The sequence below is a fragment of the Oncorhynchus nerka genome, linkage group LG4 (genome assembly GCF_034236695.1).
Source record: "Oncorhynchus nerka isolate Pitt River linkage group LG4, Oner_Uvic_2.0, whole genome shotgun sequence".
NCBI lineage: Eukaryota > Metazoa > Chordata > Actinopteri > Salmoniformes > Salmonidae > Oncorhynchus > Oncorhynchus nerka.
The window spans coordinates 41526558-41544508 of NC_088399.1; the positions used below are offsets into that span (position 1 = coordinate 41526558).

At 44.1% G+C, this 17951-nt stretch overlaps 1 protein-coding gene across 3 annotated transcripts in view; it reads right to left on the minus strand.

Annotated features, from left to right (window-relative positions):
- Nucleotides 1-950: 950 nt before the first annotated feature.
- The window catches only part of LOC115124832 (autism susceptibility gene 2 protein homolog), a 29584-nt gene continuing 12583 nt past the window's right edge, over nucleotides 951-17951 (minus strand). Inside the window, exons 2-18 of one of the 3 annotated variants that reach the window (XM_029654326.2) lie at nucleotides 17010-17225; nucleotides 14695-14787; nucleotides 14536-14562; nucleotides 13806-13835; nucleotides 11945-11993; nucleotides 7499-7835; nucleotides 7176-7393; nucleotides 6786-7015; nucleotides 4778-4828; nucleotides 4442-4546; nucleotides 4254-4322; nucleotides 4083-4157; nucleotides 3660-3795; nucleotides 3209-3280; nucleotides 2911-2994; nucleotides 2568-2799; nucleotides 951-2477 (exon numbers count right to left, since the gene is read on the minus strand). In XM_029654326.2, the coding sequence (XP_029510186.2) occupies nucleotides 1448-2477; nucleotides 2568-2799; nucleotides 2911-2994; nucleotides 3209-3280; nucleotides 3660-3795; nucleotides 4083-4157; nucleotides 4254-4322; nucleotides 4442-4546; nucleotides 4778-4828; nucleotides 6786-7015; nucleotides 7176-7393; nucleotides 7499-7835; nucleotides 11945-11993; nucleotides 13806-13835; nucleotides 14536-14562; nucleotides 14695-14787; nucleotides 17010-17225 (3054 nt within the window). In that variant the 3' untranslated portion in view covers nucleotides 951-1447. Of the gene's footprint in view, nucleotides 2478-2567; nucleotides 2800-2910; nucleotides 2995-3208; nucleotides 3281-3659; nucleotides 3796-4082; nucleotides 4158-4253; nucleotides 4323-4441; nucleotides 4547-4777; nucleotides 4829-6785; nucleotides 7016-7175; nucleotides 7397-7498; nucleotides 7836-11944; nucleotides 11994-13805; nucleotides 13836-14535; nucleotides 14563-14694; nucleotides 14788-17009; nucleotides 17226-17951 lie in introns of all 3 variants that reach the window. The other 2 variants (XM_029654334.2, XM_029654318.2) reach the window with 2 other exon arrangements.

The following is a 17951-nucleotide window of genomic DNA, read 5'->3' on the forward strand; positions in this document are numbered from 1 at the left end:
AGTCCTCTATCTATGTCTATGGCACCAAACCACAAGCTAGATTTTGTTATGCACAAAGACTTCCGGTTTAGCAGATGACGTCCATGGAAAAGAATGAGGTACGCGCTACCTGTGGGCACAAGTCGCATACACATAGCACATGCTATGATAAATTATACTATTAAAACCTATAACAATTATGATAGATTAAAATGACATAATTAATTATAGATTGAATCAGCATTCCTTAACTTGAGCAGGAATGAAATGGAATGCTCTTTTTTAATTTCTAAAATAAAACATGAACGTGGATGTGATTGAAGATTATTCTAAATTCGGGTTCCGTGCCATTATTACCCTTATTACCCTGATGGTCCGAGGGTGAATACTTATTTGTAGGCTAATAATTTCTGCTTTATTGAGGAACATTTGACTTTTAACCCTAACTCGTTTTATTTAGATTTGATTTGAAAATGTAAAATACATAAACATGTTACATCCGGCAACATATACTTTCAATGACTATTTATTACTTATAAACACAAATAGATTAGTTGAAAAGCACACTGTAAGGCTTGGAGCAAATGAGCCCAAAAATATCCACAACACAAAAATAAACATGAACATGCTGCTGTCTTTTCCTCAGACAATGGAATTTGATAAATATTACTCTCCTCTTTGGTGCACCGGTTGTATGTGCTTGTCTGATACAACATGAGGATTTCATAAAAGGTAGCTTTATGGTCATGTAGGCTATTTGTTTACTGAAAGCTACACAAATCTGGTGACCTACGACACTTGATAATCTAAAAGGAATTAAATCAAATCCGTGTTTAGATTCAGCATTTAGTTGAACTATTGAACCCTGTGCCATCAATTCCAAGTGGACAGCATTCTGTATTTTGTACCAAGTCTGCCACAAGAGGGAGCACTGCTGATGCAAGTGAAAATAAGAATGAATTATCAAGTAATTACGTTTTGTTTAAATAGACATTCTTTATAGAAACAAATGACAGGTTATGTGAATATTTACAGAAGGTAAAAGTAAATAACATTTTCAGGTAGGAAACATGGTTACATCTAAGACGAACTATCAAAAGGAGAACATCTATTTTCTGTTTTACCTGTTGATAAATGTGTAATAAAGAACAATGTAATGCATTACACAACATAAAAAATATACAAATTCATAAAATCTACGTCTGTACACGGAAATCTTACAAACATGAAAAAACATCATATATTACTATCAAATAACATTATCCAACATCAGTTATTCAACTTATTCAACAGTTCCTATGCAGACTCACTACTTAAACTTCTGATTTATTAACAAATAATCTACAATACACAATTTTGACTTAGAGCTTTTTCATTTTAAAAAGCGAGACATTTCATCAAGTTGAGTGTGTAATGTGTATTTAAAAGGATCCCAGTCTTGTCTCTTTTTTTCTAAGAGACTTCCATGCTACTGTGCCTCCACCTCTACCTCTTTGGCTTTGCAGGATGGGGTGGGGTCCCCAGAGGGTGGGGCACTAGTGGGCGTGGTCTTTCGAGGAGTGGCAGGTCTGCCAGGGGTTGTGGTGGTGGTGGAGGTGGGCACCAGAGGGGGTGGGGCACTAAGAGTGACAGTCTGTGGAGTCCTGTTCAGATGGCCACTGTGTGGAGCTGAGGGGCTAAGCCTAGGGTACATCACCCCACCCAGAGAGGACACAAAGGTGGGTGTGTGGGCTAGGTGGCCCTCCATGGGAGAGCCCTGGAGCTGGTGCAGCCTTGCCCTCTCCTCTGCCTGCCGGTGCCTGTCCTGTAAGTACTGCTGTGGGTGGGGGTGTTGCTCCCGCTGTCTGTGGCCTCTCTCAGGGTCATAGGTCAAATGTACCTGCTGGCTCTGCAGGTACAGCCCTCTGTAGGGGTCTCGAAGTGGGTCCCAGTGGCCTGAAAGGTGAGGGGACACATGGTGGTTTCGACCTGCGGCTAGTGTACTGACCCCCATGAAGGGCTGGATACGGGCTCGCTCCATTGCACTGAGGCTACTCACTGGGTGCACGGGGCTCATGGAGAGGGGTAGAGAGTGAGGTAGATGACTGCTCTGAAGCATGCCTGCGGTGGGGAAGTGGTTGTGCCTTGAGGGGTATGGAGCCTGAGAGTGGCCTGGTGGGAGTAAGAGGGTACACTCCGGTGGCCCAGCCATAACCTCTGGCTCATCTCTGCGCTCCTGCTTTATCTTTAAAGGTCCCTTCAGAGTTTGTGTGTTCTCGTTGGATTGGTGGTTCTTCACTGTGGTGTATGGGGTTGAAGATCCTCTATCCTGTACCTCCAGCGCTGGAGAGGAGCTCTGCTTCACCTGGACTCTCCCAAGAGAGCTGCCCTCCCTCTCAGCCTGGGGTCCCTGATCTGGGCTGCTCCTCTTCATCCCTGGGCTGCCGCTGCCAATCAGGTTACTAATCTGAAAGCCTGAGGATGTGTGGGTGGACTGATGGCTTCTTTCCAGAGTATTCCTATAGAGAGGACATAATATTATTATATCACAACTTTTGAAGGGCTTTATGGATAGGAAATGTCATTTCCACAGTAAGGCTGTCACTGACCCGTCTCTCTCCGACTCCTCCTTGGTAGCAGAGTGATCCCTTTTCTTAGCTTCCCTTTCCCTCTCGCTGCTATGGACCGTAGGCTTGCGGTCCACATCAGCAGGCCTGGACAGTGCTGGAGGTGTGGGGAAGGAGGGGGGCGTTCGGTGCAGGCGGTTACAGGCTTCCTGAGGGGGGCTGACAAAACCGGACAACCCATGGCTCTGCCTTCCACCAAACAGGCTGCCTGGGCCTGAGAGAGGAAGGGTTGATGTATTTTCAATCAAATCAATCAATTTTCTAATTTAGTTCAAACAGTAGGTTGTCTTTGGTTGAGGTCAATTATTTGAGAGCGAAAACTTACCAATAGAAGAAGCACCCAGGCCGCCAAATGCATTAGTTGCCAGTTGTCCAAGGTTTCCATAGTGACTGGCTCGTCCAAATGGATCTGAGGAACATCACAAGAATGGCACCTCTTAATGTCTATTCTAAAACTGGTTGTTTGGATCCTGGATGCTGATGCTATCACGTCGGGCCGAACAATGCCGTTTACCTGTGACTGTATTCATAATACAGCACTGCCTCTTGTGCCTTATTGCTTAATTGTCTTGGACTTTAAACATCATTATTTAGACGTTGCACCAGCAGCCTATGGCACTTACCAGTGAGGTGGCTAGCAGGTAAATAGTGGACGTGATGAGTGGCGGCGCTGAATGGTGATGCAGACAATTGACCTGTAGGGGGTGAAGGTACAGTAGTGAGTGAATCAACCACACTGACGAAGGCTGTTGCCAAAACATGTCTTTTTGTTGACCTCTGCTGCTGCTAAAATACAGTAAAACTGCAAAAAAAATAGCTGTTTTCCTTCTTTTCAATATGCATTTTTTTACTCAGCACCGAAGACCGTTAGTCTATAGACTTGAGTTGCACGCCAATGTATTTTTCTACGAATCAACCACACTCACATTGACATAAAGGGATATAAAGTAAACATGTCATCTCTACAGTAAGCAACCAACACAGTTGCTCCCAAGGCCGTACAAAATCATCATAACTGCACGTAGATCCTCATTTAACACCCACAATAATGAATATGAAAATGGGCTGGCTAACCTGAGGAGGACAGGAGAGGTCGGGCCAGGTCATGGCCATAGGACAGTCCAGGAGGAAGACCCGGAGCAGCTGGCCGACTAAACAGGTCCAGCTTCACCCCGCTCATATTCAGCTTATGTGGATCAAAGCACATGTGCTGTTAAAGATAGACAGATAAAATGGGGAGGAGAGAGATTGACAGAGGAGGTGAGAGAGAGAAGATTAAAAGCTCAATAGAGATTGAGAGGTGAGTTGCTGAGACCGAGGAGGATACAGAAAGCATAACTTCACTGATTATTGTAAGTTAGAATTTCACGGCAAGGTCTCCACTTGTTGCATCCGGTGCATGTCACAAATAAAGTTTGATCTGATTTGGATTTGATTTGTACCGCTATTTGAAACTTTCGCTCCATTGAGTGAAATAAAGGAACACATCTGAAGTACCTTCATCCTCTGCTGGTGGTGTTGAATCTGCCAGGCGATCTGGGCATGCATTGCACACCATTTGCCAGCCTTCTGCTAGAATAAATAGAAGGAAAATAATTTGATTAGTCTTAAACCTGAGGGCTAGAATTCTGTCAACAAGCTTACATAAGGCTGGCGAATGGCATATACCCGTAGGCCCTTTGGTAGGAGATTGTGAGGAACTTCTCCTGGCCGTGTCGCCACATCCATAGGATTAGACTAGGGAGAGATGGGAAGTCACGTGTTTAGACTGAGAACAGCATGTGTGTGTGGGGGGTTAACACTAGGTAATGAAAGAGAGACAGACAGACTGAGGGAGTCAGTGATGTGTTATGGACCTTGGGCTGGAAGGCTCCTTGCAGAGAGCTGAAGGGCCCTGGGGGTCCTGAGTGGGGGTGCAGGGCTGACATGCCAGGCATCGCTGGGGGGTAGGGGGGGAAGAACTGGGCAAGACCACACATAGGTTAAGGTAAGAATAAATGAAGTATGACTTTAGGGTAAACAAAATAACTTTGTACGCTCAGAGAAGGTCTGTGACTGTACTGCTGAGGTAGTATGGAGTAAATCATCAAATAACTGAGAATCATTGATCATATATAATAAAAAATTATTCATTTGAAAAGTAATCCAAAGGAACATATCCCCATCTTTCTGAAAGCAGTACTTTCACTTACATTTTTATCTCTTATGTAGGGGTTTTCCAGTTTAGCTGGGTACTTTTCCAACTGAAAGACAAAAAATGTTGTAAGTAACATTAACAATATTAGACAAAGAAGAAACATCAATGTAAAAATGCTACAAATGATTGTTTTTGAGCATTTTTTCATCTTCAAGTCCTGATCTAGTGCTGACATCTACGCAGCTAAACCAGCTCATTGACTGGTTAACAGATGCATGTACACACTTCGGATGGCTATGTTCAGAGTTTCCATATCTCGGCTGCTTAAACCCAACTGAAGCCCTGCCAATGCTGGCAAAAGCATCCATGAGCAATTACCCACGATCAAAAGCACTCTAATGACCTCATTCCTTCTGCTGCGGCACAGTCATTTATCCTGACAGCAGGGCTTTGAGTGTGTCAAAACAGCCATGAGATCCATTTCCACTGGCTTTACTGAGCTGTCAGTGGAACAGCCAGCCATTTCAGGGCTCGTACATTTTTTTGCAGTATGATGAAATATTTCAAAATGTTCCCTGGTGGGCGGAAAAAAGTTTTAAACGGCTGAAAGCTAAAATGTGTCTCTCAGGGACTGTATCTGATATTTCTGTTATGTTGAGATACTGTAATAAAGAGTTTGATATTTGAGATGTGAAACTAACACAAGGTTTTCCCCAGAGTAAAGGAGGCGGCTGCTGAGCCTGAGGCTACACTATTAAGGAGATTGAGTTCAGAAAACAGCAAAAACAAAGCACAGCGTTATCTCTCTCTCGTTTCTGGGTGACCTAAAATGTTCCCCACAATGAATGTGGGTTTTGATAACATTAAAGAGTAAAACTGTTGGTGAAAACCATACCAGATGTTTTAGGCTTAGTTATAGGGAAACACGTCAATTCTGGTCTTCATTTTGACAGTTCGTTGTAGTAAATCTAGCTATTTTTGTCCACTAGAGGTTCAACTCCACCATTCAAACGGTGATGTAGAAGCACCTCGAGAAGGTTCCTCTACGTCATCTCAAGGGAGGGGTTCGGTATGAAATACACTCCCTTCTAGATGTGCTGGGTGGTACCACCTCAAGGTTTACTGGAAAAGCAAGATGCTCCCTACTGACGTTATACAAAATTCAAAAGGCAATAAGGCACTTTCCCACATATGACCAAATTCAAAGTGTTGTGCTTCACAGTTCCATTCCTCCTTTTACGAAGGAAAAAAACACAAGTAGGCTATGAGGATTATATGTTTATATTCGTAGCTACATCCATCATAACAAGAAATAGATGACAATGGTGGTCATGTCAACTCATTGTGTTTTTCCCCAGCTGCTATGAATGATTGGTGGCGCAGTCCACTAAGACAGTAGACTCAATTACTGTGATTTCTTATCACACATGAATCAAATCTTTTATTGACTATTTTCATCCCGTGCCCACACACTTCTAATTCCGAAAAGTGAAAGCATACCTGTGAGAGGGGTCCCCCTGGTAGTAGTTGTAGGTTTTTATACAGTACCCAAGACCAATCATTTGACCATTGGAAAAAGAGCTACTGCGTAAACACTGCAATGCAGGTTGGATTGAATTGAGCACCTAATCTTCAATTTCAAGGTGATGATTGCACTATTCTTCCCAACAGAATAACACAATAAATGTCAGTCTACATTTCAACTATTTTTTTTTGCACCCCATGGGGGATTAGAATTTACACGGAAAGTGGCAATAGATGTCAGGAACTTGGCGCCTTACCACTGTGAGCCAACTGTCCAAAGTCGTATTTGCTCATGATGCACATCATTTTATTATCAGAGCGTGCCAGCGGACTTCTGGTAAGTATGCTTTAGTGAAAAAGTGTTGGGATCAGGTACAACTATGTTCACCCACCCCCAAAATGAATAATTATGAGCAATTCCCCCCACCCACAACTTCTCACCTGAATGCATATTTTTTGGGCAAAAGCTGAAATTGGGGTTGAGAGTTACCCTTTAACCTCACATGAAGCCGTTTGTGGTGGCCATGTACTGGACTTACATTTAGGTCAGCTGTGCGACCCATATTTGGGGTTGTAGAGAGGATGCCTGGTGGAGGAGGCAAACCACTGGGGTAGGATAAGAAGGTGAGTTGGTGCTGGTGTTGATGTTGGTGCTGGTGTGTGTGCTGGTGGAACTCTGTCCTCAGCAGAGGTGGCCCCGAGCCAGTCCCTCTCTCTGCAGTCTGCGCCAGGAAACGGTTGTTCAGTTCTTGGCGAAGCAGGTCGTGCTCTGTTGTGGGTGAGAGGTTAAAGGTCATACTCTATGACAAAAACTGCTCTTTCTCACCCACAACCCATATCCCCAGCAACACCTGTTGTACACTAAACACCAATCTATCTCCTATACGGCTCCTTCAATATCCATCTCCTTTACTGTTCAAGCCTCTTACCTGAGTAGCCTGCTTCAGTGGAGTGTCCTACAATGCCATTGGTTGGTAATCCCAGAGGGCTTGTGAACATGGCCGGGCGGCGATGCCCGTGAACTGGCAGGAAGAAGTGGGGTGCGGGCAACTCCGAGACGGACAGGGGGAGGACCGGCAAGGGAGAAGAATGGCGCCCGAGGTGGGGGGATGGCGGGAGGGTTCGCTTGCGGGATCTCTCTATGCTGCTGCTGTAGGGAGGAGAAAGGCAAGGTTGTAAATAAATATCACCTCATCTAGGATGTCAGTATTATGAAATGGTTTGAACAAGTACAGTCAATGCCATGTCCTACCTGTTGTGGAGACCAATGTACAGGGGATGACCCTGGTGATGTGACAATGGTTCTCTCTTGACCTGGGATAGGCCTGACCCTGGCAGAGTTGGGGTGGTCGTGTTGCGAGGGGACGTCCTCTCCTTCTTCACACACACAGCAGGAAGTGGGCTGGTGGTACGGGTGCTGGTGAGAGGGGCTGCAGGGGCAGGGCTGCCAGCAGGCTGAGAGCCAGGGGCGGGACTGGCAGCAGGCAGATCGAGGGGTGTGTCGCTGCTCTGCTCCTGGCTGCGTTGTAGACCTGACACTGTGGCAGAGCTGCACACCTTCGTCTCGTCCCTCTCATCAACGCCTATGTCTATGAGCAACCAGAGAACCTTTGTTACCAACCACAGTTTGACAGAGCTGACGGAATCATTTAAAGCTGCAATATGTAACTTTTTTGGGCGAAACGACCAAATTCACATAGAAATGTTGTTATAGATCTGTCATTCTCATTGAAAGAAAGTCTATGTGCGCTATTTCTATGCTTCCGGTTCTTAAGTTTCATTTTTTGTGTCTTTTACATTCGGTTTTGTACTCTGGTAGTAGTTTTTTCTTCTTCAAACAGCTGAAAATACAATATTCTTGGTTATATTCTTGCTTGTTTGTTTTGTCACATAAACTGAAATTAGGCAAACTATAAAAATGTTAGAAACCAGGAAATGGTAGACTGATTTCTGCATAGTGCATCTTTAATATTCTTTCTCACATCAGATAAATACTGAAACTTATTATACACTATATATACAAAAGTATGTGGACACCCCTTCAGCTTAGTGGATTTGGCTATTTCAGCCACACCTGTTGCTGACCTGTTGCTGTCCCAGTCAACTGTTAAGTGGAAACGTCTAGAAGCAACAACGGCTCCGCCGCAAAGTGGTAGGTCACACAAGCTCACAGAACGGGACCGCCAAATGCTGAAGTGCGTAAAAATCTTCTGTCCTCGGTTGCAACACTGACTACCAAGATCCAAACTGCCTCTTGAAGCGTTGTCATCACAAAAACTGTTCGCCGGCAGCTTCATGAAATGGGTTTTCATGGCCGAGCAGCCGCACACAAGCCTGAGATCACCATGTGCAATGCCAAGCGTCGGCTGGAGTGGTGTAAAGCTTGCCGTCATTGGACTCTGGATCAGTGGAAACGCGTTCTCAGGAGTGATGAATCACACTTCACCATCTGGCAGTCCGACGGACGAATCTGGGTTTGGTAGATGCCAGGAGAACGCTACCTGCCCCAATGCATAGTGCCAACTGTAAAGTTTGGTGGAGGTGGAATAATGGTCTGGGGCTGTAGATAGCGACACTACACTATTTACCTAGAGAGTTTTCATCTGTATTTTTCATAGCCGTCTACATACCACCACAGACCGACGCTGGCACTAATACCACACTCAATGAGCTGTATAAGCAAACATGAAAACGCTCATCCAGTAAGAATTCAAGCAGGAAGCCCCAGTGACTCAGTCAATATAAAAGTGGTCAGATGTAGCAGATGCTAAGCTACAGGACTGTTTTGCTAGCACAGACTGGAATATGTTCTTCCGATGGCATTGAGGATTACACCACATCAGTCACTGGCTTCATCAATAAGGCCATCATTAAGTTTGCCGATGACACAACAGTGGTAGGCCTGATCACTGACAACGACGACACAGCCTATAGGGAGGTCAGTGACCTGGCCATGTGGTGCCACGACAACGTGATCAAGACAAAGGAGATGATTGTGGACTACAGGAAAAGGATGACAGAGCACGCCCCCATTCTCATCGACGAGCTGCAGTGGAGCAGGTTGAGAGCGTCAAGTTCCTTGATGTCCACATTACCAACAAACTAACATGGTCCAAGCACACCAAGACAGTCGTGAAGAGGGCCTATTCCCCCTCAGGAGACTGAAAAGATTTGGCATGGGTCCTCAGAGGGTTCAACATCCGGGTTGCATCCCTGCCTGGTATGGCAACTGCTCGGCCTTCGACCGCAGGGCACTACAGATGGTAGTGCGTACGGCCCAGTACATCACTGGGGCCAAGCTTCCTGCCATCTAGGACCTCTATACCAGGCGGTGTCAGAAGAAGGCCCTAAAAATTGTCAAAGACTCCAGCCACCCTAGTCATAGACTGTTCTCTCTGTTACCGCATGGCAAGTGGTACAGGAGCGCCAAGTCTAGGTCCAAGAGGCTTCTAAACAGCTTCTATCCCAAAGCCATAAGACTCCTGAACATCTAATCAAATGGCTACCCAGGCTATTTTCATTGCCTGCCCCACACTTTTACACTGCTGCTACTCTGTTATTATCTATGCATAGTCACCTTAATAACTCTACCTACATGTACATATTACCTTAATTACATCGACTAACCAGTGCCCCCCCGCACATTGACTCTGTACTGATACCCCCTGTATATACCCCTGATATTGTTATTTTACTGCTGCTCTTTAATTATTCATTATTTTTATTTCTTATATATATATAATATATTTTTATAAACTGCATTGTTGGTTAGGGCTTGTAAGTAAGCATTTCACTCTAAGGTCTACACCTGTTGTATTTGGCGCATGTGACAAATAACATTAGATTTTTCATGGTTTGGGCTAAATCCCTTAGTTCCAGTGATGGTAAATCTTAATGCTACAGCATACAAAGGCATTCTAGACGATTCTGTGCTTCCAACTTTGTGGCAACAGTTTGGGGAAGGCCCTTTCCTGTTTCAGCATGACAATGCCCCCGTGCTCACTAATTCTCTTGTGGCTGAATAGAGGCAAGTCCCTGCAGCAATGTTCCAACATCTAGTGAAACGCCTTCCCAGAAGTGTGGAGGCTGTTATAGTAGCAAAGAGGGAACCAACTCCATAATGCCCATGATTTTGGAATGAGATGTTCAATGAGCAGGTGTCCACATACTTTTGGTCATGTGGTGTATGTGTTCATGCTTAGCTAAAACAACCTTCATTCATTGTGGTGAATAGCTCCTAATCTCTGTTGTCTGGTGATAAAAGCCTTAGTCCTGTGGCCTCCATGACTGAATACTAGGCCTACATCTAGAAACAACAATGAGGCTACTAATGAGCAGCTTCATAACAGCCATTGGGTTCATGTCTTGGGCAAATGCGCTTGTTCATATTACAAAGTGCTCACAATTTGTTAGTTGCACCATTATATTTTCCATTCACAGCCAGACAGACAGTGTAATGATCATTAAATAATTCAACAAAGCCTATTTTCCCAGCACCAAACAACACTAGTCTCTACTCCCTGCAGTCTTTGAGCTCTGACAAAAACCGAGGGCCCTGGGGAGAGACTAGTGGTGTGTTTAGCATTCTTTGTAATCATAACATTCAATAGGCTGAAGTCCAGACGGCTCATTGGAAGACTCAATGAGAGACCTCCAAAGCTAACAACAAATGCCCTCTCCAAAGCCCACCACAAGCAGCTTGGAGGTAGGGAGAGTTAAATAGAGACCTTCTAATCGCTTTCACAAGGCATATTAAACCCCTGGGCTCAGCTCTAAAAGGTTCTCACCGCTAGCCAGCCAGTGGGATTATAGAGCATGCTTTATGCTGCCTGGCCCTGGATGCGAGGCTCCGCTTGGCTCTTTCAGGCCAAATGAGGTGAAATGTGACCACGTTAGTTCTAATGAGCTTTTGAGTTTGAGAAATCGTGGGTTGTGAAAAGAACACAATCAATCAAGCTGCCCATATAAGGCAACAACAACTCAGTCGGGTAAAGAATACTGAAAGGGAAAAATACCATTCAGTGATGTTGCTTTGAGAGGCATTCTCTTGGGTGAAAATTGCACTTAATTGTTGAATTTAAAAGCTATAGTTAGATCACAATATGGAATTGCTAAGAGATACTAAGGATGATAATAGGGAATATTGCAGTAGATTACAAACTTGCTTGAGCCAGTAGTCTCATTGAGAATGACGTGTGACTCCAAACATCACTTCTTCCTAGCCCCAATGAAGCAGCTAAGCCACTGAAAGTGCAGGTTCAATCCAATTCATAGCTAAAAGATTGTGTAGAAGGCATTTTCAACTATTTCACGCAACTCAACACATTCAAATGGACACACATCTCTGTCAAAACACTTGCGCCATTATTCTGTTTTACTTCAACATAAATCCCTCTAGCTCAGAGACTTTCCACAGGGTAGAGTGACATTCAGTGTCAAACCACGTTGTGCAATTAAGAGTGTGTGGGTTTCCTTAAACTACAATGGCCACAACACCTTGACAACAATTAGGTAATTCTTGATAATTGTGTGGTTTGAATAAGGGCTGTCGCCCTTATTCAAGTGAACAGAAATGGAATGTCAGAAAAAGCATATAAGAGCATGTCACTGAGACAAATATATCTATTCTGTTTAGCAACAGCTAAGCAAGGACAGAGAAGTCAAGTGCAAAGAAAATTGAGAGTGAAAATATTCTTACCATTAGTTGTCCTTAGTGTGAAGAGCTTTTCAGACTCAATCCCTGAAACCTGAGTAAAGATGAGAAAATAAAAAGGTTAGGATTTTGAGTCTGGTGCTGGAACTGTCGCCAAAAGTGATTGCTTTTCCATGGTAATCTTTAACAGCACTCGATCAACAGGACCATCCGGTATGCTGGCTCTTGCTCCACTCCCAGACTCGACGTCAGCGCCACACTCAGGGGGGTGTGTTCAAGTTCCCAATGAATGTATGGTCCCGTGGGGCTCAGTTGGTACAGCATGGCACTTGCAACGCTAGATTTGTGGATTCTATTCCCATGGGGGACCCGTGTGAAAAAGTATCCACTCACTACCACTGTAAATCGCTCTGGATGAGAGCGTTTGCTAAATGACTAAAATGGAAATGTAAAAGGAATGAAAATGAGATCAGAGGAACAAAAGGTGAGACATAACTCACTAACCTTGTCCAATGACATGAGAGGGAACGTTTTCTAAATGAAACTGAATGAGATTCAATCGAAACCATTCTAACTTCATGTAGTATGTGACAGCTCAATGAATGCATCTTTTTGACAGTATAATAAAAAGCATCACAACATAGATTACACATTAAGAGGCAATTAATGTAATCAGTCATTTCTTTCATGTAAGAGCATTACGTAAATGCCCATGACATTTACCTTGTGAAAAACAAATTAGAAAGTGGATGACACAAATTAACTTAGTAGCTAAGTATCTTATTCTAATCCATAAATTACATTTAAAACAGTATGTTTCTAATTACATTGCTGAATATTGGCCAGATTGTCATACCAGGCAGCAGAGTCCACACACACACACACACACGCGCACACACACGCGCACACACGCGCACACACAGCCTAAAACACTCAACCATTTTCACTTAAATAAGCTATGTAGTAATATTATATTTTATGTGCTCCTCTGTATTCCTCATCTTTAAGCATTCTGTCCTTTGTAAAGTGTCAATCATACAGATGCTGGGAAAGCGCATGGTTATACACTAATGACATCAAAAAGACATCAAACTGACCAGATTCAATTGCTAAATCAAATTGTTGAACTCAGCGGAAATTCAGCTGTGGTAAACTATCATGAGGTTCCTTTCGTGTTGCAAATGTAAGTACCTTATTTCCAGATATTCCTGGAATCCATCAGTTGATTAACAACCTTGCAAAATGCTACATTACCGTAATCTGGTTCATATGACCTCTGTCATGAGTTTAATTTCAGTTTTGGAGCCTCCATATTTAATAGGAGGTTGCTGACAAAAATAAATAGATCATATAGAGGAAATAACAGAGACTTGTTATGATAATCAGAAAGTCCTTACTTTCGTAAGTAGCCCTAATGATATTCACAGTGTAATCCGGTTAGCTTCAGCGCATTCCTTAGATCAAAATCCAATAATGCAATCAAAGAGAGCTGGCATTATTAACATGTAGACATTTTTTTTTAAAGAGTTAAATGAGTATAATGTCCGTAAGGCACACAGACTGAACCTCACACTCACAAACCAGTACCAAAACACAAGTTAGAGTTTGTGGCCATTTACCCTCCTTGACGTCAACTATGTCCCAAAAATAGACTGCTCAGGATGGAGGAGGACCACCACTGAGAACAAAGACACCCCACACACTGTTTACGCTGCCCTGACCTATTAAATAAAAAGGTCCGCCAAAAAACCTGACCCCATCACAACCCTGTCTGCCATTTGGAGGACCCCCCCCCCCTCTACAATACAGCCTGGCCAACTGACAGCCCCGATGGGAATACACCAATACATAACATGTAGAGGACTGATAAGTTAATAGTTCTGAGAAGTGGGAATGTTTATCTGACCTTGTCATCGATGTCACTCTCACTGTCACACTGCGGGAGAAAGGATGCGAAGCGCTGCATTAATTCACGAGAACGGCTTCATCCATCACCAACACTCAAACTGTAACTCTAGAAATGTAACTGTATATAATGCATATAAGAAAAAACATGGAGATCCGTTGAGAAACGTATTATTGTTAGATTAGTAAGAAATGTGTTTATGCCTGGAAGTAAGAGTCTGTTTACATATCAAGTCAGAGAGAGAGAGAGTGTGCGAGAGAATGAAACCGAGCGGGAGAAAGGGGACATTATTATGCATTAGGTCTGTTACCTCGTTCCAAGTCATCGACGTGTGTTTAACTGCTGTGTGTACTGAACAGTTTGCTCGAAAGGAATCATCATGCCAGGCGACAGAGCAACACAGTTGTGAGCTACTACATATCAGCCGGTCAAATTCTACTGAAACCACTGATAAATCATGTGTCAGTCCCTCCCTCAAGTCCTGCTCACTGTCAAAGTGTCACTCAGATATACAAATCACTAATCCGTGTTGACATGACACGTTACTAAATATCAGCCTGTTAGCTTCTGAGGACATTTTGTTCCAGCTTCTGAGGACATTTTAGTTACGGACTGTTCTTCTCAGTATGCATGAGCTAATCACTGACCCAGTTTTGTCCTCATACTTTGAGCAGCACCATAGGTAACATAGGCGACATTCATTCTGTCAGAAAGGATTGAAGTCACTCACCGAATAGCCCCGACCAGAGAATGAACTCTGTGGAAAGAAATTATAATGTTCATGAGCAAGGGCTTATAACAGATTCTGATAAATGCCTTCTGTAATCAGTCAATAGGTTGTTGTTGGCACACAAAAAAAATCCCTTTATCCAGACAATACTGTTCATACCCCACTGTGGTGTTCTTTAGAGTTGCTTCTCTGAGGCGTGCCCTGCGTTCTGGTGACCTCAGCTCCGCTTTGCCTTCCCAGAAGCCGCTTCACCTGAGGGACAGGACAGACCCAGAGGACAGATCAATCACACACTCAAAGGCTTCCAATGTAACTAATTATCACCATGTCTTTGAGTCCAGGGTTATCTACATAACATTGAGTTGGTAGACAGTGAATTTACCAGCCCATAGCCCCTCTGCCCAGATGAGAATCTGGCCCACCAGAGGGCACTGGTGTATTACAGGAATGAGTGATTACACATCAGTGAGGACATCCATTTCAATGACACAGTTAACCCGATTTAAAATAAGCAGAGTTCATGTCCAGACTCATTCACTGACCGTGATGGGCAATTAGCCCTGGCCCTGGCTCAACTCCGAGCCAGAGCTGGCTTTTCTTTAAAGGCAAGATGAATGCAGTGCATGCATAAATGGGCACACACACATACCAACATTGGGTTGGAATGGAGACCTTGAATGATTTACATTTACATTTAAGTCATTTAGCAGACACTCTTATCCAGAGCGACTTACAAATTGGTGCGTTCACCTTAAGACATCCAGTGGAACAGCCACTTTACAATAGTGCATCTAAATCTTTTAAGGGGGGGGTGAGAAGGATTACTTTATCCTATCCTAGGTATTCCTGAAAGAGGTGGGGTTTCAGGTGTCTCCGGAAGGTGGTGATTGACTCCGCTGTCCTGGCGTCGTGAGGGAGTTTGTTCCACCATTGGGGGGCCAGAGCAGCGAACAGTTTTGACTGGGCTGCGCGGGAACTGTACTTCCTCAGTGGTAGGGAGGCGAGCAGGCCAGAGGTGGATGAACGCAGTGCCCTTGTTTGGGTGTAGGGCCTGATCAGAGCCTGGAGGTACTGAGGTGCCGTTCCCCTCACAGCTCCGTAGACAAGCACCATGGTCTTGTAGCGGATGCGAGCTTCAACTGGAAGCCAATGATCCATGCAGCATAATGCAGATATTGATTCAGGAGATCACAAGTTGTTTCAGGACAAAACAGAGAAATCATATTGACTGGAAACTCAGCATGTGGTGATTCAACAGGAACAGTACAATAATGTGGTGTTGATCTGGGGTTTCATGGTTTAAACCTACCGTTCCATAATGTTCAGCCCATGCTGCAGTGTTCATTTGGCTGCTACACTTCACTGCTTTGACAGGCAGGCCCAGAACACTGTATGTCTATTTCTGTGTGTGAGCGTGAGTGAGTGTGTGTGTTCGTGTAAAAATGATTGACTTAAATAGTATAGGTGGGATTTAACAGTGGCAGTGAACATGTCATCCAGCCATCTTCCAGCTAGTCTCATGACTTGATTTGACACAGTGAACGTCCCGTGTCAATGCGCTTTAGCAAAGTACATGTTATCTGAGAAAGGATGTTATCTGAGGTCCTTCTACTTCCTACAGCACTCCGGATGTTGCTTCAGTGACACAATTAAACTGCTCGATTGATCAAGTGTGAGTAGGTGTCATCCATTTCGTAGAGTAGATCCCATTTACCTACAGTAAAACAGTCAATTCAAGGAACAAAATACACCGAAAGAAACCTGATAATAGCTCTGTCCTGTTTTGCATAGGAGGCTACCACCCAACATACTGTTTTGCATACTGTTCAGAACAAGAGAGATCCACAGGGGGTAATCTAGGCGATACCTTAAAACAAGTAGTATCTGGTCGACACATACAGATTAGGGTGCGGGAATTAGCTAGGTCAGGGACTGATATGGAAGTGGACATAAGTTTGTGAGTGCCTGGTGTGCTCTCTGCTACAAACACAGACACATCCTGCGCTGAGGAGGAAGCTCTTCACAAAGCACCTTATCTCGTCTCTTTATTGGCCCTTGTTTCCTGTGTGGCACTCTCCTAACTTCCTGCAAAGCAGACACGCTTGTGTGAAGCAATTACTGGATCAGGATGGGAAGATTCGGAAATGAACCTGATAACACAGTTCATTGACTGGCTGGTGCTGACAATTAACACCTCACGATGGAGCCATTTTTTACAGGACAAAAGCCGTATCACCATTAGAAGAAGGAAACGGTGGGATTTAAAGTGGATGACTTGAAAACAGCTAAGGAAGAACTCCAGATAAACATATAGCTGCTGAGCTAGGTAAAGAAACAAAAACGAAAACAAACTGTACGATCTCTTTTACCTCACTGGGCAAAATGCCCACACACATTACGAGGTAGACAGGTTTTAGTTTGTAGGAGAGCATAGTCATTCAAATAGAAGGAAGGTTAATTGATCCATAGACTACCTGCTTGGTCTTCTTTGATCTGTTTTTCACCTTCCCTTGCTCCTTCTCTCCATCCTGCTCATGATCAAAGTCAGCTCGATTGTCAGTGAATCCATTCACAGGAATCACATGCCCCTCAGCAGTCTGTTCAGTCTTCCGTTTCTTCAGCACCTGGCTCTCCCACTTCTCCTTGCCCCCCTGCGACCTCAGGCTCTTTGTGCTCTTCCTCAGAGCCACCTACGAAAGAGCAAACACAAAAGAGGCTTAATATGTACAGCACAGGAGAGCCACCTCAGTATGAATGATGATAATGCTTACACTGAGTCAATATGACAAGGCGGCAAGGAAATCCTTCCAAAACCTCTAGTACATAAAAAAAAAACCATCATAAAGAAATAGGGAATTGAAGAAGAGCCAAAGCTCATGATGCTTCTGGGCATGGTTGTGTATTGAGGTCATATCCTATGAGGCAGGCCTGTGAGACTAGAATATTGGCGGCCAGCTGCTACCCATTGTCAGGCTGTGGCGTTTGGCAGTCTGAGCTAAATGCGCCTGGACTAACCATGCCAGTGGCCTGTGAGTGGGTTGTCAGTGGTGTTGATATACATACTACCGAGCACAGTGGAGCAATGGACATGAACAAGAATCAGTTACAGGTCATCTAAAACACAGAAGTCTGTGAGAACTTGGAAAGGAGCAATTTAATACATGCTCCCCTCCCCCGATGGCTTTTGGGGGTATTGTTCAATGCAAACACAACTAATCTCACTTAGCCAACGAGTGTGAACTGTGAGCATTCCCAGCTCAGCGTCCCCCCCTGCCTACAGCTTCAGCTATCCACGAAAACAAGTGACCTAATGGCACAAGTGTAATCTCCAGAACCATTGCCATAGTGATATTAATATTCATGGCACTGCTAAAAGACTAGCGGCGTGTGGTAAATGATGTGTCACTGTGTTTCTC